The sequence below is a fragment of the Anoplophora glabripennis genome, unplaced genomic scaffold (genome assembly GCF_000390285.2).
Source record: "Anoplophora glabripennis isolate ALB-LARVAE unplaced genomic scaffold, Agla_2.0 scaffold332, whole genome shotgun sequence".
In the NCBI taxonomy this organism is placed as follows: domain Eukaryota; kingdom Metazoa; phylum Arthropoda; class Insecta; order Coleoptera; family Cerambycidae; genus Anoplophora; species Anoplophora glabripennis.
In genome coordinates, this window is record NW_019416706.1 from 89,782 (window position 1) to 114,596 (window position 24,815).

Here is a 24,815-nt window from a genome sequence, read left to right on the forward strand (position 1 = left end):
TATAACAGAAATGTGCGGGCCAAAAGTTAATTATTATTTAACACGAACTTAATCGCTACACTGTAATTTAATTAAAATATTTTGCATAAAATTCCTTTTTATACAGTGGAAATATGACTGAATGATTTTCCCAAATTATATTTTGACGGCATCAAACTTGCTGTGTTATACAGTTAAAAACATATATAGCAGCGTATTGCAAGTGAAAAAGAGAATCAAAATCAAATTTAATACATAATTAAACATATTGAACAAATCGACTTTTAACGATCGGCGTCAAAGTTTAACTATTAATTTAGTCCTAGTGAATTCTGTTGTGTTTTCAATAAAATATTTTTTATACTCCTATTGTTTCGAATGTTGAAATTTGACAAGTTAAAGGTAAAATATGATGTATCATTTATTTACAGGTTGTCCCGAATGCCTCTGTTTGATGTCATGTACGGTTCACTCAGGATGATTTGAATGATTTCAATAAGTATATATTTGTTTTTTTATTGTTATTGTTTGGATAAATTCTTTATTAATTTGTATTTCGTAAAAATGTAACAACTTAAGACTTAAGCAAGCAAGATTTAATAAAATAATAATAAAAAAGGTGCTGGTTGTCCAAGTTGAAACTTCAAAATGTATCATTGCAGCAATTTTTATGTTTTCGAATGTATGAGGGTAAGAATTTTGAAGTATATTTTTTTGGATACCAGAAATCATAATCTGTTACTTAAATCTCACGGAAATTATACTTCTTCATAACTTCTTCAAATCACTGCTTTCTGAAGAAACCCTTCCTTTCATATTATACTTCTGCCTATTTCGTTAATATTTTACGTCAACTGGACAGAAGATTGACCATTCATTCATCTACACAATTTTATTTAAGGATGAAGAAACATTTAACGCGAGAACAAACAACCGTGCGTGTAATAAATAACCTATTTAACATGGTCACTCAAGTACGTAGTGCTTTGATATGTAGGTTATAATTCCAACACAACCTTAAAAACATTAATGAACGCATTCGATATGTTTAAATTGTTTGGAAATCGGGAGATGGAATTTCTCTAGTAATTTTTTTAAAGAGCTGAGTACAAATTTGATATCAGAATTGATCAATATCATAATGACCACTTCCTAACTTTACCTATTTTTTTTGGGCTTAGAAAAATATACTGACCTGATGGCGCAATTCCGATGTCAAATTCGTATATGAGTAGGAGGTTCCAGTCTACCGAACATGATTTTTTTTTGTGCTGTATAATGATTATTAACAGCAGTGGGCTAATCAGTTATTAATACAATGTACAGTATAGTAATATAAAAATTTTACTGTTGTGTAATAGCTTATTGTATTTGTTGGCACAACCACAATCATATTTATATAGTGTGTGTCTGAAATAAATCTATAAACACTTTAAATATAAAAATTGCTCCTACAAAAGAATTTTTCTGCTATTTTTATTCAGCATCACTTAATTGTTTCGTTCTTGAAACTATTTTAAAAGCTAACTCGTAGAGATATCAAAGTAATTCGTATTTTAGGTATAAAGTACTTTAATGAATAGCCTTTTTAATAATAGTCATTAAGATATAAACTATTTACAAGTCTTATTAAGTTTTTTTTTTTTTTTTGAATGACAAAGGAAATTTTTATATCAAAAAGTCCAGCAAAATTCGTTTTACTCGAGCGTTTGATGTTCTTTTATTTGATCATCATCTTTCATTTTCTGTAAGTATTGGGTGTCCCAAAATTTACGCACGATTTGAATTTTGCGCCATTTGTGTGGTAAAGTGCTGCCAGAGAAAAAAAAGACAACGTGACAGCTGACAGTTCAGGATTATTAAAAATGGAGCGCTATATGAAATAACAACGCGCTTTCATTGTTGAGCAACATTTTAAAACTAATGAAGGTTTGTCAGCTACAGTTCGCTATTTTCGTACAAAATATGGTCAGAATAGTGATTTAACTTCAACTGTAAAGAGATTTATTGAAAAAAGACTGGATCAATTAGTCGCTCAACGAAAAACATTGAAGCAGTTCGTGAGAGTGTTGCTGAGAGTCCAAGAACATTAATTCAGCAAATGAACATTTTGAGAAGCTCTCTATAGCTTATTCTCACGAAAGATTTGCATCTCCATACTTACACAGTTCAGTTGACTCAAGAACTGAAGCCTACTGACTAAGCAGAACGAAGAGAGTTCGTTGAATGGATTATGGAACAACAAGTATATGTTGATTTTTTGGAAAAAATTAATCTATCAAATTGTCACATTTGGAGTTCAGAAAATTCACGAGTGATAGTTGAGAAAGAAATGTATCCACAAAGTGTATCTGTTGTGGATTTTGGACTGGAGGCATCATCAGACCATTCTTCTTCGAAATGCAGTTGGTCAAGCAATAACAGTTGGTGGTGCTTGCTTCGTGACATGATAATTCATTATTTGTGCCTAAATTGCAAGATATAGATGTAGACGAGATGTGGTTTCAACAAGACAATGTCACATGTCGTACAAACAGAAAAACAATTACTGTGTAAGTCGTGTAATTTCCCATCTCGGTGATAAGAATAATTGGTCGCACAGATCATCCGATTTAACGCTGTTGGACTTTCTTCTTTGGGGTTTTTTGAAGTACAATGTTTATGCCAACAGGCCATATCCACCAATCCGCCATATCCAGTTTAAATTTTGGTATAAACTTTATATGCATTAACTTTATGTGCAGCGTTATAGCATTTCTGGTGCTATATTGCAAACACAAAATATCGAAATGAGTCATTGAGGGTTACCTGTATTGTTTATTGTTTAACTATTGTTTAAAAAAAACTCTTTCCTAGAAAAGAAGGCCATCCGCTAACCACAAACTCCTAAGATCAAATTACCTACATGCAAAAATGTTTCTTTTAAAATATTTGTACACTTCCAAAAACAAATGAAAAACGGGATTGCCTTGACCAATTATTCCCCCAAACATTTTGTAGGTACGCCTACTGAAATTTAGTCAAATCTTTAACTACACAATTTCTTTGTGATTATTTTATCTCTCTTAGGCCCAGTACTTTGAGTCTCCGTTAAGCCTTGGTTAAGTAATCACATGATAAGATTGTACATATATTGATTTATTTTATAATAGCATATTCACAGTCTAATCGCTTGATTAGTTAACTAAGTCCTAATCAATACTCAAAGTACTGGGCCTATTATTTAATTTATTGTATAATTTTCGATATAAATACGAGTACAACTTTTAAGATTATGCTTGACAGCAACTAGCATCTTTATCATGTCCATGAAATTTATGGAGAACGTAAAAAATATTATAACAAATATTGAAAAAATATTATTAATAACCTTAAAGGTATACATAGTCAAACTAATTATCAACACAACAACTGAAATTCCATTTAAATATTCAATATTATTAATTTCTTCGGTATAAACAACATCCTTGGTACTACCGCAGAAAAATAAATCTGGAGATCTGGTGGTAACCGAATAGGATCACTTTGACTTTATCACCAATTTGCCGCCCGTAACATTATGTGGATTCAGATAGATGGTGATCCACCTAATTTTGGTAGAATTATGCGTATGTAAATAATTCAAACCGCTGAATTTTGCAACGTTCAAATGCTCCTGTTCAATGGCCACCACGAGCTCCATATTTAGTGCAATTGAATTATTGTATGCGATAGTATGAAGGATATTTTTGCAGAAAAAATTAATAGTAATGAACATCCTTATGGCGGCTAATAAACTTCTACAGAAATAACATATCTTTCAAAACAACATTTTTTACTTATAAAAAATTTCGCTTATGCGTCACTGAAATGTTTTATTGTTAATACATGACCTTTAAATTTAAAGGTATCATTTCATAATCTCGTCATTGTCTTCTGATCACTTTATTCAGAATTAGGATTAGTCCAAATCAGTTTTAAAATTTTGGAGAGCTGTTAGAGGCCAGTGAGCCAATAATAAAAAATTTAATGACCAATGAGTCAACAACGACAGGTATGTAGAAAGTAGCAGGCCAAAAACAATAAAAATTACAAAAAAAATTGCGAAGCCGAGAAGAAACAGAATTGGAGAAAGTTAATGCAATTTATTTAAAGTATATGTTCTAAATGTTCAAATCTTGTATTTCAGATAATTTATTTGAAATACCACTAACGGCCCCTTTCACGATCTTTAGTTATCTTTTTGGTAAGGTAACCTTGACCCAATAGTTAATTTGTGGTTAAACTATTCAACTGTTTCACAACAGCCATTACGACTTCAAGACAGCCAACCTGGGGTTAAGCTGATTTTTGGAGAGTTATTAGGAATTTATTGCAATGGACAAGTGACAAAATTTAGAAGAAGAGGAAGAAATAACCTGTAATGACATATTTTGTGATAGTCGCTTATTTGTGTGAGAAACTAACCACTATCTCCGACCAAAAGACTGTGACCATACTGGCCCATTTCCAAAGAAGCACATAATACGGAATTTCTAAAAATGTGGGCATCATGACTTGAACCTGGCCATCTTGTGAATGTTACGAATTTTGCGATTAGGATCACTAAATGTTTACACATTTAAGGAAAATAATTGTTTCCTGTTTTTGAAAATTTCAGCGTTTTAAGTCGCCGGAGATATGATGATTACGTGGGTACAGTCTATTACACCAATATATCTTGGAAATCGAACAATATTGTAATGGGCTTGTCAAATTTGGTTGATTTCCTCTCCTTCTGGTATTTTTATATATTGCGGTCGCGAGTCTGCTATTGCCAAACTTACTCTTGTCACCATCCTACTTGCTGTGGTTTTACTAACCCCACAGATCTCTGCAGAGGTTCTTAGAAAAGATCCATTGGCAAAAAAAAATAATGCCAGAAGTAACTGTTCTCTGGCATGAGATAGTTATTTCTACACAACAAAAATAAAAAAAAAGAAATATAGAAGATGTACCTTTCCGTACGGTGATTAATAACACCTTGTATTTTTTTTAATAAATTTTCTACTGTACGTGGGAAAGCCTAAATCTTGTGAAAAAGTCTTTTAGTCATATCCTTCAAAAAAATTTGGCCTTTGAAAATTCGTAGTCTCCTATCTCCTTCTCACTACTGTAAGGATTTATCTCATAATATTCAAAATTCATTTTTCATTTATATTTTAATACGACAGTAACCTCTTTATAGGTTAACTTTAACTACCTACAAATCTTCTGGTTAACTTACACATAAGGTTCTGGTTATCTTTATAATGACATAACCAAAATATTGTTAACTAGATGTCGTGAAAAAACTCATATGCAGTTAACCTTTGGTAAGGATTTAACTGCTAGTTAACCCGAGATTGTGAGAATGGGTGTAAGACATCTTACCGTAAACCACATGTTGTGGCGAATGGCTAAAGGAAAATCGTCCAATAAATCTGGTATTTCTGAAAATTTTTATGAAATACCACCAAGAAACTTTAACAGACTTATTGAATTCTTTTAGGCATTCGCCACAGCGCCAGCGTGTAGTTTATATACGACGGAACACCCACACATTTTACTTTAAACGTCCGTAACCATTTTATTCGGCATTTTCCAAATAGGTGGATCGGTAAAAGAAATGAAACCCCTATGGATTAACTACCACGCTCACCGAATCTAACATTAGATTATTTTCTACAAAAAAATAAATAAATTTATGTTTCGCCGACTATAAAATTTTGAACTAATGTAACCTGGAATAGAGCATCATATGCCCCAGGAATATGTGGTAGAAGTTTGTCCATACCCTTTAGAGATACCTTGTATACTTAAATACCCTCTATTGTAAGATCTATTTTTAATGTTAATATATCTTTCATCTCGAGGAAGAAATAAAGTATAGTGACAGATCATAAGCGTAGCACGAATTGATTCCTCGGTTGCTAATCTATTTTTAAATCAATGATCCTAATACACGACACGGCTGGTATATATTTTTAGTATGCCGTGCGCGTTCGATACGAGAACTTATTTGATCTCAGCACAGCATGAAGACGAATTTGTATTCTTATCTGCTTTTCCTAATTAACTTAACTCAGTCGACGTCATACAACATCCTTGGTGTTTTTCCTCATCCAGGCAAAAGTCATGTGGATGTTTTTAAACCGCTAATGAAAGCCTTAGCTGAAAATGGCCACAAAGTGACGGTAATAAGTCATTTTCCACTTATCAAGCCCATACCTAACTATAAAGACATACATTTGGGAAGTAAAGAAGTGCTAGTGGATGCATTCGATGTAAACATTGCAGAATCTTCTAGATTTTGGAAAATTAACCATGTGCTCCTCTTATCATACATTGCGAATTCTTCTTGCGAAAACGGCCTTGCTTCAGAAGCCGTGCAAAATTTCATGAAGACGAAGGACAGGTATGATGTAATGATCACGGAATTCTTCAACAGTGACTGTTTTCTGGGACTAGCTCACAGAGTCAAAGCTCCTATTATTGGACTGAGCTCTTCGACTTTAATGTCATGGACTTCCGAAAGATTAGCAAACCCAGTGCATACCGCCTACATTCCCAATAATTTAATGGATTATTCCGACAGAATGACCTTCTTGGAAAGACTGGAAAATACCGTTGTTACATTGTATCATCAGTATTATTATAAATATTTTATGCTCAGTAGAGATAATGCTCTTATTAGCAAACATTTAGGTAAAAAAGCTGCGAAAGTGAAAGAGTTTATCGCAAATACTAGCCTTGTGTTGGTGAATACTCATTTTAGTTTAAACTTACCTAGACCCTTGGTGCCTAATGTGATAGAAGTGGGAGGCATACATATAAGAAATCAACGTCCGCTTTCAAAGGTAAGTGACTAACAGTCAAGAGTCTTCCAAGAAGACACAAACACCCTGATAACTTTTCAGGATTCAGTCCTGTTAAAAAAAGTTTCAGATACATGTTATAGGATATCAAAAAAGCAATACCCTAGTTATCTGGATTTGACCTTGACCTTAAGATTTAAGATTGAGAATATTAAACGAAAAACCTTGTTTTTTATACCAGCAGATAGAGCGCCATATTTTATATACGAATTTTTTCACGAATAATCTTCCTGGTATGACTTCATAGATCAACTAGAGGTCAGACTCATTTTTCTCTGAATAACTCGACAATATCGAATTGTAGTAGAAAATTTTTTAAGCGAAATTTGTAGGATTTTGAATGACAAATCGATGGTGACCTTAGATTGGAGCTTCACCTCAACTTGCAAGGTCTGAAAATGCTATATTGGACACCTCAGTTTTTGTCAATTCAAGACGGTCGTTTCGAATATTTAGTACAAAAAATTCAAGTAACCGTGGTGACGATTCGTCGATATTAACCTTGCCTCCTTTTGTAATTTTTTCCGCTTTTTGTTATTCTATATTTTTACTTTTTAGTTTTTTGTATTTTTTTTATTATCTTTGTTTATTATAAGTAAAATTTTTATTTGTTTTCAATATTTTCTTGTCTTTCTTGACTGAAAATCCATTCTGCTACGGTATGCTTTACTGAATGATAATGCAACTGAATGCATAATAATGATAATGCAAAATAGGATTACTGCTTATAGCTGATTAGATATTAGTCTCCACAAAAGTTCTTCGTCTTTTAATTATTGATTTAGTAATGTGTTTAATATCAAAATTATCAAGATTATAATAATAGCTTCAGTAGAATATATCTGGTTCTAATGTTTGGATTACAAAAATATTAATATCCCGTGAGTGTCCATGAATAATTTTATTTTTAGCAAATGGGTAAACATAGGAGAGGGAAAAATAAATCTTCTAGTATTTCGCCTATTAGAAGGTCCTTAAGTAAAAAAAAAAACAAGATCTTCGTAAGAATAGGCTGAAGATATTAGAAAGAGAGCGCGAACAGATTTCACCACCGAGAAGATCGTTCTATGAGTAGATCGATTTCTAGACATTGCCCTAGATCTCATCACCATGAAAATCGTTATCCAGGTGAGACTAGCTCACGTAGAGATGTTTGGAAAAATCCAGATCTCGTTATCCTAAAGGTAGATCTCCGTGTGAGGCTACTTTAAGAAGAGATTACGAAAGTTTCAACAATGTGAACATGACAGCTGTAGTCTGAGTATTGCGTTTCACTTTAGTAGAGCAAGTGTAAGCCCTGTCAAACACCACAGCAGATTTTAACCGAATAGTGCAATATCTGCAACAGAGTAGACCTCAGGTACGAGGCCTGTAAATGTAAAGAAAGGTGACTCACCTATTTTAGTTACTTTAGGTGATACAGGGATTTCAGAAGAATCTCGAAATATTTTAGGACCAGACCAGTAAGCAAAATAAATTTGATTTTAATTCACATTCAGCCGAGGAAGCAATATGGTCCTCCTTGCAAATTTTTATTTGGCCTAAACTTAGGAGAGACATTCATGTCCCAAAAACAATGAAAAGAGTCGGGAAAGATATACGACCTCTTCTACTCTACTTATTCTTGGCTTCGAGTTACCGCTCCTCTTGGTCTTCAGAGAAAGAAAGAAGGGGATATTGGTAAACAGCAGTATATGATAAATAGCATGTGAAACAGGAAGTGCAGTATCCACCAAAGGACACAAAGGGGGCGTCTCTCGAACGCACACAAATCGATGAAACACAAGAGGCCCTAATGGTATGTAACCCATTACAATTTTTTTGGCAGGGCGCTTAAGATTCTTCAGGAATATGGAAAACAATGACTTCCAATCCTACAGTTTTGTCTTGGATTGAAGGGTACAATATCACAGAACCGCAATACGGTTAATGTCCAGAGGTTGGTTTATTACGACCATAGATTTCAATGATGCATATTTTTCGGTTCCAATTCATCCTAACTATAGAAGTCTATAAGGTTTGAATATGATGACCATCTGTATGAATTTACTTGCGTTCCATTCGGCCTCTCTGTGGCACCATTTTGTTTTTAAAATTAATGAAGCCGATAGTTCCTCACTTGTGTTAATTATTTGGACGATTTTTTAATCTTTGGCAAATCATCCAAATAATGTTTGGAAAATACTAAGATAACAATCAATCTGTTAGAATCATCCAACAGAAAAAAGGAAAATATGAAAAGAATGGTCGCTAATTTTAAAAATAAATAGGGACGTTGCAAAGTTCACCGGCGTTTTATTGTCAGCCTGCCTGGCTTATACAAAATAATTGGAACGCGAAAAACTCTTAGCATTACGTCGAAATGGCATGAATATTGACGCTTCATTGTCTACCTCAAACCTTAACACTATTACATAAAAATCTCTCTTGGTGGTAGCAAAACAAGAACTTTTAATATCAGAAATAACTGCTATAACATGGAAATGTTGACAAATGTTAGGAAGCCTGTTGCGTGTCAAAAAAGACTCTCGGTTATTGGTCTAACTCAGACCAGAAGCCGCACGTTTTTTTTAATTACAGGACATTCTTTGTGGGTTGAGATGTTTTTCTAGTAATCTTTCACACGTAATATTATCTTGAGACGTGACAACACCACTGCCATATCCTATATTAACCGAATGGGTAACATTTAGTATCCAAAACTATATGCTCTAACATAGGAGATATAGCAGTGGTGTGAGCAGAGGAAGATTTAGCTTCTTGTATCCTATGTAAACCTGAATTACAAAGCAGACAAGGAATCTCGAGAAGCAAATTCTGAAACAGAGTGGGAACTTAAGAGGCTTTTGGCCATGCGCTGGTTAAACCTGAAGTGGATAATTTTGCATCATATATTAACCACAAATGCAATAAATACGTATCATGGCGCGGATGTCCAGGTTCTTTCGCAGACGATACGTTTACTTTGAAATTGAATGATTTCCATTTCTACGCCTTCCACCCTTTCATTTTAATTTTAAGACGCATTCAAAAAATTTACCAAGACAAAGTTGAAAGCATTTTACTAGTCCGCTCTGGGGTCTCACAACCCTGGTATCAACATTTTTTCAAGCTAAAAGTCGAAGAGGAATTATTTTTTATTCCTGATTTGTTATCCTCTCCCAGACATCCTCTAGCCAATCAAGCTATTATACAATGATGTCATTCATTACGGATTCTATCAATTAATACAACACAACCTACCGCTTTTGGTGAAAATTTTGTATACAAGGGAAGATCCCTATATTCAAGCAAACCGTACGGACCTTACAGGAGCATAATTACAGGTACGGAGCAATAAATTCTCACTAGCAGATCCCAATATTAAGAGATTTTTATAGAGTATGTCTTCTATAAAGCCACCTCAGCCGAGGTATACAAATGCTTGGGATCCCTATGTATTGTTTTCATATTTTGAGGCGTTACCTCCAACTTTAGACCTCCGTTAATTTTCTCTGAAGCTAGTGCCATTTTTAGCACTAATTACGGACCACATCTCTAATTAGGTTATACTATATAAAGTATAGTTCGCTAGATATTCAAGTTAGTATTAGCGATTCAATCAAAAGTAAAGTAAGATAGAAGAGACATAGTAGAGAAGAGAAAAACCTAGAGTTTGTGTTGCAACAATCTTAAAGAAATACCTTGAAGTAACACCGACCCAGGATCTGCTATTTCTATCACAAGACTACGATCGCTAACAAACAAACATTAAGCAAATGGGTCAAATAACAACTCTTTTTGGCTAGCACTGACACATCACAATTCAGACATAACTCTACTCGTCATTCTGCGATATCTACTATGTTGAGACTGGGCATACCCTTGGAAACAATTTGCAGAACTATGGGATGGTCAGAGAAAACTTTTACGGAGCATTATAATCGTCCATTGGTAAATGACACTGATTTCGCTAATACGACTTTGAGTGTAACTAAAGATGGGGGGATAAATTGAAATATTTGCAGGTTTATCGTTACGATTTAGATTTCTTATGTTTGTATGTTTATTTTTGATAGAAAATAGTTCGTTGTTACTCTGTTTTTATATTAAATACATACGAAGTAATGGCTGTCTTCCTAAATTTGAATATAGTTTTATTTTCTAATACTGTGGAATCATTTTTCTTTTATTAAGTCCGCAACACAAATTCTTTCAACAACAACTATACAGGCTGATTCAGAACTTATCAAAAAAATAATAATAATATTTTTTTATTGTACAAGGGACTTTTACAAATACAATTTTGTAAAAAAAATTGAAAAGGCCAGTTCGAAAATGATTTAAAAATACATTTCTGCAATGCACTGGAAACTGATCCACTGTAAATCTGACCTTCCGCAAGGCAAAGCATGCAGTCAGCGACTGGCAGGGCAGCAAAGTGTAATACAAAATGAACGGACAAAAAATTGAAAGAAATTCTTTCTCAAGGAAAGAAATAAATAAAAAAATTTTAACACCTAATTTATATTAGCAAATTCAACTGCTTTTGCCGTTATTGTTATTATTAATGAAATTAATTTGTAGTTTTAATTAATAAAATAATCTCATATAACTGATATTACAACTGTTCAAAATTCTTGGAAATAGCATCTACTTTTAAGTTGAAAACATATAGCACACTCCATACGGTTTTGATTTTTAAACAAACATTGACAGATGCAGACTGTCAGCAAAATTTAGTTTTCCCGGAAACATAGGTTTATTTTTATGAGAAATATTTATTCGTAAATAAAATGAAAAGACTGAGTTTAGGTATAGAGAAACGTTACACTTAATTTTAGTGCACAATGCGATACGTTAAAAAAATAGGGGTTTCCATTTAAAAATGTCGGGTTTTCCACATTTTCTGAACTTCATATTCGATATTTTTTTTTGACCACCCTGTATAAATTCTGGAAAATTTTCATGTCACATTCGATAAATTAGGTCTTCCTCTACAAAATGTCCAATTTGCACAGAAAAATAAACCTATGTTTCCGGGAAAACTAAATTTTGCTGACAGTCTGCATCTATCAAATTTTGCTTAAAAAATATCTCGGAAACGGTCAATCCTAAGTATGGAGTGTATATGTTTTCAACTTAAAAATAGATGGTCTTTCCAAAAATGCAATGATATACAAGGGGGTCCAATTTAAAATAAGAAAGTTAGTATCGACTTCCGTATAAGCGGAAGTACGATGACCATGAAAATAGTCTAGCTTGTTTGGCTCTACGGTCCGTATCACACCATCACAATTTATAAAAAATTCTTCAAGCGGTTTCCCAGATATCCATCGATGGAGTTCGTGGTGGGACACCCTGTAATTGTACTATCAAACGAACTTACCTTAAGTGAAGTTTGATCGTAATTGTATGAAGTGTCCAGTCCGAATGTATTATCTCCCATCCTTTTAACAAAGCCCGAAATATGTTGCCGGGGATTCCTGAAAAAAGGCATTAAAGAATGAGTTAAAACAGCGAAAGTCAGAGCACACACCGGTGCGGCGGGAGGGACAGACCAGCTGGGCTGTTTCTGTTCTGAGTTCTTTTAAACTGGTACACCGTAAGTATCCAGGGGCGGACTACATAGTGAATAATCAAGGTAATGGTAATACATAAGGTAAGTTCGTTTGATCGCAAAATTTTATCTCTAATAATTTTTAGAGACTATTAGGAGTACTGTTTAAAATGATTTTTTTTTGTAAATAAATGTGAATGTTGTCCGTGTTATTGGTTTTAAATATCCTTATTGAATAGTTTTCGACCCAAATTATTACGTTCTCTTTAAATTAAGTGTACATCATAAAACGGCCCTTGGGTTTTATGTGGATAAATTATCTTAAAACGTCGCATTTATCTCGAAAACTAGGTACTAAATGATAAGATAAAAATTGAAAAGAAATTACGTACCTGAAAGTATTTCAGTAGACATAGGTTGGTACATACAAAAAAGTTGAAGAGAATAAGACTTCATAAACTCACAACAATTATAATCGGGCAACATCCGTGTCATGTTAATTCGAAGCTCCAAAACAATTGAGTTTTATTATTAGTAGCATTATTAAAATTAAGAAAAAAACGATTTTAAAAGTTATGCTTTAACGCCTTGTATTTTTTACATTTTTGTATACAGGTAAGTTTTCTTGAATCATCTTATGTTGATCTCAGGAGTCTGTGGTTACCGCAATGACATTCTCTTCTGGGACACCCTATATATTTAAATACCCTCTATTGTAACATCTATTTTTATTATTAATATATCTTTCACCTCGAGGAAAAAATAAACCATAGTGACAGATCACAAGCGTGCACGAGTTGATTCCTCGTCTACTAATCTATTTTTAAGTCATATGATCCCAATACACGCCACAACTGATACATTTATTTTTAGTATGCCGTGTGCGTCTGATACGATAACTTATTTGATCTCGGCACAGCATGAAGACGAATTTTTAACCTTATCTGCTTTTCCTAATTAACTTAACTCAGTCGACTTCATACAACATCCTCGGTGTTTTTCCTCATCCAGGCAAAAGTCATGTGAATGTTTTTAAACCGCTCATGAAAGCCTTAGCTGAAAGTGGCCACAAAGTTACGGTAATAAGTCATTTTCCTCTTATCAAGCCCATACCTAACTATAAAGACATATATTTGGGAAGTAAAGAAGTGCTAGTGGATGCATTCGATATGAATATGATACAATCTTCTAGATTTTGGAAAATTAACACTGTGTTTCTCTTATCTTATGTTGCGAATTTTTCTTGCGAAAATGGTCTTGCTTCAGAAGCCGTGCAAAATTTCGTGAAGACGAAGGACAGGTATGATTTAATGATCACGGAATTCTTCAACAGTGACTGTTTTCTGGGACTAGCTCATAGAGTCAAAGCTCCTATTATTGGACTGAGCTCTTCGACTTTAATGTCATGGACTTCCGAAAGACTAGCAAACCCAGTGCATACCGCCTACATTCCCAATAATTTAATGGATTATTCCGACAGAATGACCTTCTTGGAAAGACTGGAAAACACCGTTGTTACATTGTATCATCAATATTATTATAAATATTTTGTGCTTAGTAAAGATAATGCTCTTATTAGCAAACATTTAGGTAGAAAAGCTGCGAGAGTTAATGAATTTATCGCAAATACTAGCCTTATGTTGGTGAACACTCATTTTAGTTTAAACTTACCTAGACCCTTGGTGCCTAGTGTGATAGAAGTGGGAGGCATACATATAAGAAATCTACGTCCACTGTCAAAGGTAAGTGATAATGGGTGTGCTAAGAACACACGAAAACGTCGATAAATTTTCAGCGTTCAGTGCTATAAAAAAAACTTTCAGATAAAAGTCGATGTCAAAAAAGTGATATGCTGTATTTACCTTGAGCTTATGATATAAGGTCAAACAAAGGTAAATTTGAGAATATTAAACAGAAGGCGCTATTTTTATGCCAGCAATAGACAGAGCGTCAAATTTTGTGTACAATATTTTTCACGAATAAATTATTCCCTGCAATGTCCTTAAAGGTCAATTAAAAGTCAGATCCTTTTTTTCTGAGTAACTCAACACGATCAAATTGTAGTGGAAAATGTTTCAAGCAAAATTGTATGATTTGACAAATAGTGACCTTATATTGGACCTCCACCTCAGCTTGCAAGGTTTGACCTTGAATATACCGTATTGGACACCTCATTTTTTTAAGTCAATCTGCAGACGGTCAATTCGAACATTTAGTACAAAAAATTCAAATAGCCATAGATGACTCATATTGACCTTCCTTCTATCCTTCTACCATTTTTTCAGTTTTTTGTTATTACTCTGTATTTTTATTTTTTACGTTTTTTGTATTTTTTTGTCTTTCCTTGGGGATGAAAATCTATTCTGCTACATCCTCGCCATGGGCCTGGGATGTTTTATTGAAATATAATGCGACTGAATGCAGGTAATAATAGCAAAGTTTAATTACCCTTTGGTTTAAAAATGTGTTAAATATTAAAATTGTTATAAAGATTATACTAATAGTTTCAGTAGAATACGTCTAGTACTCATACTTTTAATCGATTTGATTTGCGCACTTCAGGACTCAAGTGAAATTTGTCCAGTAATACTTGTGTAAAACTTGTCACTTGATTGTTTTGAAAAGGTAGAATTTTAGTATGTCACTAAAAATGTCATTTCTGGAATATCAATCAACATTCTTTCTTAAATTAAGTAACATGTTTTATTGCTTACACTTATCCTTCACTAAGTGTTAGATCATGATCACGTATTTAATTTACTTATTTGAATAAAATCGTAACATATTTTGGTATATTGGTTTAATGTTAACTAACATGTCGAAATATTGTTCGGGAACAATGTTCGACAACTTAATTAGAACACGGTGAAGTGAACAATTGTGGATTGGAGGTTTTACGCAGTAGAGCATAAAATAAATTGTTTACTTAAAATATAATTTATATTATATGACTAATTAAAACGGCGATATTTTAAAAATAGTAGACCACATAATAGACCAGTGTAAACTTTTGAGTAACTTATTAATTCTAACTTTAGTATGTATCCTAATGCTCAGTGATGAACGAGTGAAATACCGTTGAGAAAGAGCTATTTGTCGAGTGCGTGCCATTCCCATTTGATTTGTAGTTTATTGAGCGATTCAGCTAGCAAGTGGGTATTATTATATTAAATAAGATTGTGTTGTAAAAGTCAAACAACGGTAACTTTTACTACAATAATAATGTGTCATTATTTACAATTCAATTTTTGGTCAAATTGAACAATAATGGATTAATAAAACTTCCCCCATTTTTGCTGTTTTGATAACACAGCCCCACAAAAAAAAAGTATCGGATCTGGTATTCAGATCCATGTATTTCCATGAATTTTTTTCCGCTGAGTCCGAATCTGCCTTCAGATTTGGCCCAACGGATCTGAGTTTACGGAAAAATTCACAAAAAACGTCATTTACGATCGACGAAAGTTATAAAAAATCAAATTATTCTACCAGCTCACTAGACATATGATTTTTCACTCGTTTAATTCCAATTTATCATCATAGAGCCAGACAAGCTGCTCCAATTTCATTCAAAAGCAGAAAATAGATCAAAACGCCATTTTCATGGCATAATTCGTGTTACAGAGTTCTGGATCCATCTTTTTATCTAGTCGTTCATGCATATATACGCATATTTATTCATCCACCTGTACCACCTATAAAACCCACACATCCACCCATCTATCCATCTACTTTTTGTGCTGAGAGATGAGATAACAGCCTAGAAGATTGAGAATGCAATAAAACTTGTAGGATACTCTATTTTCTAAACAGAAGAAAACGATATCTACAAATCATTCTTATTTTTGTTGCTAGAACGTATTCCCATTTCTTCAAAGGATCTATGCAAAAGGTTACGCTTTCGTTTAGTCCCTTTATTTTCCGTTTCTCTTTTTAACAACCAACAAGTTTTCACCCTACATATAAAGGGCGAAAATTTCCGAATATTTCTGAGGCGAAATTGAAATAAGGTGTATTCGATGGACCTCAGATTCGGACATTGTTCAAGGATGCAGCATTCATCACTACAATGAGTAGCGTTGAGAAGAGTGCTTGGACTAGTTTCAAAGTTGTAGCGACAAATTTTTTAGGAAACAAGAGTCCTAAATACGAAGAAATTGTATCAAAAATGATAAAAGACTTCCAAGACCTGGGATGTTTGATGGACTACAAGTTGCACTTGCTTCATTCACATCTGGATTGGTTTCCTAAAAATCTTAGAGATTATAGCGAAGAACAAGGCAAAGGATCTCATCAGGCTATGAAGGTTTATAGAACAGCGATATCAAGGAAGATGGGATCACAACATGATGGCCGATTTTTGGGTAGTTGTTAAAAGGAGAAACGAAAAATAGAGGGACTAAACAAAAGCGTAACCCTTTGCATAGATCCTTTAAAGAAAAGAGAACACGTTATAGCAACAAAAATAAGATTGATTTATAGATACCGTTTTCTTTTGTTTAGAAAGTAGAGTATTCTACAAGTTTTATTGCATTCTCAGTCTTCTAGGCTGTTATTTCATCTCTCAGTACAAAAAGTAAATGGATAGATGGGTGGATCGGTGGGTTTAATAGGTGGTACAGGTGGATGAATAAATATGCATTCATGCATGAACGACTGGATAGAAATGTGTATGAATTCATAAATGGATGAGTGGATAAAAAGATGGATCCAGAACTCTGCAACACGAATTATGCCATGAAAATGGTGTTTTTAAGCATTTTGATCTATTTTCTGTTTTTGAATGAAATTGGACCGGCTTGTCTGACTCTATGATGATAAATTGGAATTAAACGATTGAAAAATCATACGTTTAGTGAGCTGGTAGAATAATTGGACTTTTTATAACTTTCGTCGATCGTAAATTACGTTTTTTGGGCCAAATCTGAAGGCAGATTCGGATTCAGCGGAAAAAAAATACATGGAAATAACTATATGGGTCTGAATACCAGATCCGATTCTTTTTTTTTTGTGGGGCTGTGTAATCATTCAGGTGTACAAACTTGTTGCATAAATGTTTACTTTAAGCTAATTAAACAACAGTGGAAACAGTTTTTCTCTGAATTTCCTTTTTTAAAATTCATTTCATCGCACCCCGTTTTGTCAACAATTTGCGGCAACCTGTAACTACGCCTTGGCCTCGAGATATAGACAACTCGATTTGAGTCTCTAAGTCAATAAAATAAATTCTCCATGAATTTTTTATGCTTCCCAATTTGCCAAGTTTTCAAATAAACACCCAATAACGTTTGTAAATTACAGTCTAGCAATATTACGTTTACATATTACCTCTGAAAGTATCCAATTCTTTTCAAATTGCATGCTGTAATACTTTTTATATATCCTTGGAATTGCGATTTTTTCTCTGCTAAGGCAATAAAAAAATTTTACGATCATATAAGAAACATTCCGGGGCAAACTCATGTAAAAGTTTTAATGTGGCCGTGCTACTGCAGTCGCAAAAAATACCATAAACTTTATGACACTCGCCAGTCCTTCAATTTGTACCGCAGACTACCTTGCAGGTTTACCCGAACTCACCCTTGTCTGACTTTGCTATGTCCAATACCTATATTCCAGATATACAGGGCGTTCCACTAATTTAATTGACACAACACACAATTGGCACAAAAGTTTAGCAGAAAGTGGATCATTGTCAGTGGATGTTGAAGTTAAAAAAAATCACATTTACTAAGATTTCTGAAGATGTTTGACAGAAAGAAACTTAATTTACCTTCAGACTTTTTCTTAAATCAGGAGCGTAGGAATTTAACAGAAAAGAAGCGGAATGTTTTGGTTCAATTTTGGTCTTCACCCTAAATAATAGTAATTCGTTAGTTATTTTTGCTCAATATGTGCATAAATCATTGATAATATAGTTTATCGTATTATTCATAATACACTGGAATGGGCTTATTAAAGTATATTATTTATTTATTTGAAGTACAGCTGGCCAGACAGATGCAAATCCAATTAAAGGGCAGGAGAAACAATAAACGATTACATAAAAAAAACATAAAACATGAAAAATATATTTGAAAATACAAGCTTAATTACATAACTACAAAGTGAACACAAAATAGTTTAATAAAATATTATAAATAATTTAAAATTGTAACATATAAAATGATGGTCAGGTTATAAATCTAAATTTAAAATACAACGTCTTATATTACTGACGGTACAGTTTAAAATATCAAATTTGGTACTATAATCATTTACATAATATGTACACATTTGATCATTTGGAGAATGTTTAAGATCATTTGTTCTCGGAGTTGACAAATAAAATAATACATTTGAGCGAGTTCGAACACTAGGAATATTAAGGTAAATACTACTTAAAATGTCAGAGCAATCTATATACGAGGACAACAGTTTATACAGAAAAAGTATGGAAAAATAGACTCGACGCAAGACCAACTCTTTAAAGTTAAATCTATTTAGCAGTTCTAAATACTCTTTAGCAGTTCAGAATACTCTGAGGTGGGTAAGCATGATCAATTCGAAAACTGAGATATTTGACGAATTTTCTCTGAACCTTCTCCAAGTCAGAAATGTGAACCTCATATTGAGAAGCGTATTCTAACTTCGACCTGACAAATGCATTAAAGAGTAATGAAAGGGTAGAAACATCCCTAAAATATTGCGAATTCCTCATAATAAAACCCAAATTCTTGTAGGCGTTAGATATAATATATGTAATCAATATGGGGAGCAAATGTCAATTTTGCATCAAAGATCTTTAAATTGTATGCATCTATTTAAAATAACACTATTTATATTATAGACAAACTGAATAGCAACTTTTTTTCTGATAAAACGTTACACTTGGAGATATTCATAGACAACTTATTATTTTGGCACCATATATTTATTTTCGACAACTTTTGTTGTAAACGATAACAATCTTGTAATGATTCAATAGATGCAAATAGCTTCATGTCGTCAGCATATAAGAGGGTATGTGTCTGAATGTCTTTAAATATATCATTTATAAATATAATAAATAAGAGAGGCCCAAGTACCGATCCCTGCGGAACTCCAGATGTCGCCAACACGTCAATAGATTTATAGCTCCGATATTGAACATTGAGAATTCTATTGCTTAAATAAGAATTAAAAAAACTAAGAAAATTTGTTGTTAATCCCAAGTTTGATAATTTATGTAACAATAGCCCATGATCAAGTTTGTCAAAGGCTTTCGATAAATCTGTATATATAACATCCGTTTGCCCATTCTTATCCAAAGAATTAGCTATGAAGTTAGTGATAGTAACAAGATTTGTTGTTGTTGATCTTCCAGAAATAAAACCATATTGTGAATAAGATATATGCGCTCTTAAATGGAAGCAAAGGATATCATAAATAACCATTTCGAACAGTTTTCCAAAGTTACAACGAATAAACGCAGACTGAAAAAAGTGAGCAAATGCATCTACTATACCATCTGTATCATTAATGACCCTATTATGATAATTCATTGAGTTAGGTATACTAGAGGTGTTTTTTGAGTTATGTAAAAAAGACCAAAAATTACCAGGATTAGATTTAATATGCGATTCCGCTTTTAAAACATATTCTTTGTGTGCAATATCAATATCCCTTTTAATCTGCGAACGTAAAGCTCTGAATTCATCAAGACAAGTTATATTTCCTGTGGTCTTAAACTGACTTCACAGTCGCGATTTTAGTTAAATGTTATTTATTATGGTTCTGTTAAACCACGGAGGATACGTTGATTTTCTTCCGATTGTTTGGGGAACACTTTGAAAGAAAATTATGTGTAATTTTTCATAAAACTCAGAACATACCTCATTTAAATATGTGTAATCAGATAAATAAGACCAATCAATACTAGTTAGATCATGATATAGTGCACTGAAGTTAGCTTTTTTGAAACTGAAGGAGGAATTTGCCTGGCTATTACATACTCTTTGTTTAAAATTATAAACAAAAGATAGATCTAATAGAGGATGATGTGCATCCTCAGTAATTAAATAATTTTCAGATTTATTGACAGTTATATGCAATCTGCTCAGTACCAAGTCTAAAAGCCTATTGTTCCTATTCAAGACATTATTATATTGAGTGATGCCTAAAAAACCCAAAAATTAACAAGGGAATTAAGACAACCATTGTTAATTTAAGCAAATGTCACGTAATTTATGTAAGAAGGGATATTGAAATCACCTAAAATTATTAAATTATCATCATTTAAAAAACAAGACACAACAGAAATTGCATAAAAAAATGGCTCGTATATTTGAGCGTTTACATTAGGGGGAATGTATAATGTAACAACAATTACCGAAAGAGACACGAAAATTTTAATTCCTATGATATCTATGTTGGGAAATGCATCAGATATAGAACTTAAGTCAATAAGCTTTGCAGAAAACGACTTTCGTAGTGCTAATAAAACACCCCCTCCTCTGCTTACATTTGTCAGGTCAAACCTACGATCACTTCTGAAGACAGAGAAATCATTGGAAAATAATTCAGAGTCTAACACCCCTGAGTGCAAGCAATTAAATGAAAAGGACATGCAGATGTATTATTAAAAAATTCATGTGTTTCTCATGTATCTCTAGAATAATGTGTAAAGCACATATTAAAACTTTTAATACAATTTTTATTTAAAAATATCACTCATTATGCAATGAGTTTAACTGAAAAGCACTTAATACATATTATGCATCTATGAAATAAAGGTTGTAATGCATATATGTATTATTATGTGTTATAGGCTTTGTGTTCCATTTGTACAGTAGGGAAGATTTGTTGAATAAAGACCAATATTCTATTTTGTATATAACAGCTGTATTAAACAGAATTATTCGTTTTCTTAACGATTATGTTTTCGTTTTTAACGTATAAAACTCGTCTTACAATGGTTAAGTGATCGCCACCTATCGGTGCATAATCGGTTATGATCGTAAAATTTCCGACAGTCTGCTGTGGATTACGCTTCTTCTAGTTGGATGAGAATAGATAATATATACACATGATCTGTGGAATACATAATCATACCGCGTTGTGTGAAGTGGAAAGTTATGTAAGTATCTTATTGTTTTATGGTTTGTAATTATTTTGTTATTTCATATTTAAATCTTATCTAAATCTTAAAAAATATTATCTCGTGTGCCCTAAGAAACTACTAAAGTTAAGCTTAAGATAACTGGACAGTTTTGGGAGCGATTTTTCATTTTTAATACTTAAATGTTTGTTATACAGCACGCGCCTAAAGTATGGAAGAAATTCAGTAAAAACGAAAAAAATTTTTGTTCGGAAAAATCCTCGAACAGGTCGATTTTTAATTTAAAAAATTCATATTTTAGCATAAAAGGCGATTTTCAACCGTCATTTGTTTTCGAATAATGACGTCATCGACATTTTTTTTAAATAGCAACCCCCTATTTTTTTCTTGATTCTGAAAGATCGTTTCATTGTCGATCCGACAGTATTAAAATGTTGCCATCTTACATAGGAAAGTTTTCGAGTAAATGACGATTGAATGTTAGAAAACGTAAATTTTATTCATTAAAAAAATAACTATCCCTATGTCAAGCAAATACAATTCATTAAGTTTTCTACCTAAATTAAGCGTTCGAATTGCCACTCACCGACTTCTTGACAATACGCAAGTCTGTTCTTCTTGCACATTATGAATTATTTCTGGGGTAACTCTGTGTATTTTATCTATTATACAATTTTGGAGTTCTTCTAAATTATGTGGTCTATTAACGTACACTTTGGTTTTTAAGTAGCCCGATAAGAAATAGTCCAGGGGTGTAAGATCTGGGGATCTTGCGGGCCATTCCATCGGTCCTCGTCTGCCGATCCACCTCCTAGGAAAACAATTGTCCAGAAAACCTCGATCAGGGTGCTCATGAGGCGGAGGTGCACCATCTTGCTGAAACCATATGGTGTCATCAGAAATATCAGGGTCATTATCGTTAGGAAAAATTACTGCAAGCGCTGGAACAAGGTCATTTTGTAAAAACTCGAATTATCTTTCTCCTGTAAGGGTTCCTTCAAAGAAAAAAGGCTATTCTGTTGTTAACTATTCCAGCCCACACATTCAATTTCTGTGGGTGTTGGGTATGTGTCTCTGCCATCCAATGAGAATTTTCCCGACTCCAATACCTGCAAGTTTGACGGTTCACTGTACCATTGAGACAAAACGTGGCCTCGTCTAAAGAAAGTATTTGCCGGTGTAAATCTCTATTTACTTGACATAAATCCTCATAATTTCACAAAAGTGTAAGCGACGGCCGGGATCGTCTTCAGTGGATTCCTGCACAAGTTGAATTTTGTAGGGATGATATTTTTCCTTCCTCAGAATACGTAACACTGTGGTCTGACTAATTTCATTGTTTAATGCAACTAATCGTGAAGTATTATGAGGATTATCTTCCAAAATGTTCTGTTTGTGATCTTCACTAAAGCTTGGACGTCCATGTTTTGGAATATCTACAACATTGCCAATTTCTCTAAATTTAGATTCTATCTTACTGACTGTTGATTGGCTGATACGACGTTCTGGATGTTTTTCATTAAATAAATCGCAAACTTCCTGCTGCGTTCTAGTCTTACTCCCCCATCCAATAAGAATTAAAATTTCAATTCTTTGTGTGACAGTTAAATATGCCATAATACTTTAAATTCAACAATAATTTTTATATCGCTTACAATACTTAGAAAGTCGGTATGACAGTGACACATTGTAAAGATTTACACCTACGTGATCCATAAAAAACTTCAGGCATTTCGAAAAACTAAATTTAATAACGTTTTTGCTTTATTTTAATTGATTTGGGTTTCCTAACATTCAATTGTCATTTACTCGAAAACTTTCCTATGTAAGATGGCAACATTTTAATATTGTCGGATCGACAATGAAACTATCTTTCAGAATCAAGAAAAAAAAATAGGGGGTTGATATTTAAAAAAAAATGTCGATGTCGTCATTACTCGAAAACAAATGATGGTTGATAATCGCCTTTTAAGCTAAAATATGTATTTTTTAAATTAAAAATCGTCCTGTTCGAGGATTTTTCCCAAAAAAAAAATTGTTTCGTTTTTATTGAGTTTATTCCGTACTTTAGGCGCGCGCTGTATGTATATCATTTCGTAGAGTGTAAAAACTTTGTATAATAGTTATACAATAATTTGATAAAGAATATGGTTTTATAGTCACTATACAATTGTGTTAGTAATACGTATTTTATATCCAATATTCACCTCTTCATCTGTCCCATAAGTATGCAATGTTCGTATAATATTTAGAATTCTAATAAAGAATAAAGCGCTCTATTTAGCAGCAATATTGTTAGTACTACATGTTTCCTTTTTACTTCTTTTTTTATAGTTTTAATATGATCTTAGCCGTTACTAGATACCGGTGGTTGCAAATCAATATCATTAGTTGTAAAGTTCATTTCACCTGGTGCAAAACAAGTCACGCTCTCATAACACTCACATATTAGTAGGTCACTCTGTGCCAGTTAGTTTTAAACAATGCCGATAGGTATTGAGTAGCAATGATATTTAGAGGTATGTTGTATGAGGCTAGTGTTTCTGATTCGCTAATTAATCAGAATACCCTGTAAATAAAACATTCATTATTATACAATTACTAATGTTACAAATATCAAGATTCTGTAACTGAGCAGCACAAATCAGCAAATCATTTCATTTCTAACTTTCAGTTAGATATGAAATGAATATCCGTATATTTCGAAGGATAGAATTTCACAGGTTAGGAAATATGAAAATAATTTACCCGTTACTTTGTAATCCACTATGCATATCATGCAGTCCATTTACAATAAGTTTGGAATGACGTCACAGTGCGATATGGTACAGTGTTGCCAGGTTGTAAATTTTTTCAGGATATTTTAGAAAATTAATTTTTGATATCGAATCTAATTTATTAGAAATGTAACTTAGAGACACATATTATGTAGCCTATTTAAATAATTTAGGAAACGGTCAAAAAACTGAATTTCATTTAGAATTGTGTAAAATGATTTGCATTTTTATCAGACATAACCTAACATTTTTGACATAAAATTTAAATATTATATACAGTCCACAATCGGTGTAACAATTACAACTTATGTCCCTTAGAGCGGTAAGTGGAAGAAGTGACGTCTCTGTTAGTAATATGTAGTTTATTAAGAACTCCACCATTTCTTGAGCTCGACTCGATAGAGGCTTCGGCATGTTAATGCTTTACATAACACAGCGTTAATCTGTTAATTTTAAAAAGAACTCGTTCTACGTTTTCAATCGCTTCCATAATACAGAAATCTCACGGAGCTGCCATAAAAAGTAACGATCAAATGCCTGTCGATTGCCGATCTATTAATTTTAAT

The 24,815-nt window shown here is 33.0% G+C and overlaps 2 protein-coding genes across 2 annotated transcripts in view; both read left to right on the top strand.

Moving 5' to 3' along the window:
* The first annotated feature begins 6,014 nt into the window (after nucleotides 1–6,014).
* LOC108910271 (UDP-glucuronosyltransferase 2B14-like) lies at nucleotides 6,015–6,848 on the top strand. The gene has a single exon (XM_023455269.1). It carries the CDS (start codon nucleotides 6,015–6,017, stop codon nucleotides 6,846–6,848), a length of 834 nt encoding a protein of 277 aa, XP_023311037.1.
* Nucleotides 6,849–13,284: 6,436 nt separating this feature from the next.
* The window catches only part of LOC108910272 (UDP-glucuronosyltransferase 1-1), a 51,308-nt gene continuing 39,777 nt past the window's right edge, over nucleotides 13,285–24,815 (top strand). Inside the window, exon 1 of the mRNA XM_018714831.1 lies at nucleotides 13,285–14,135. Within this exon, the coding sequence (XP_018570347.1) occupies nucleotides 13,437–14,135 (699 nt within the window). The 5' untranslated portion in view covers nucleotides 13,285–13,436. The remainder of the gene's footprint in view (nucleotides 14,136–24,815) is intronic.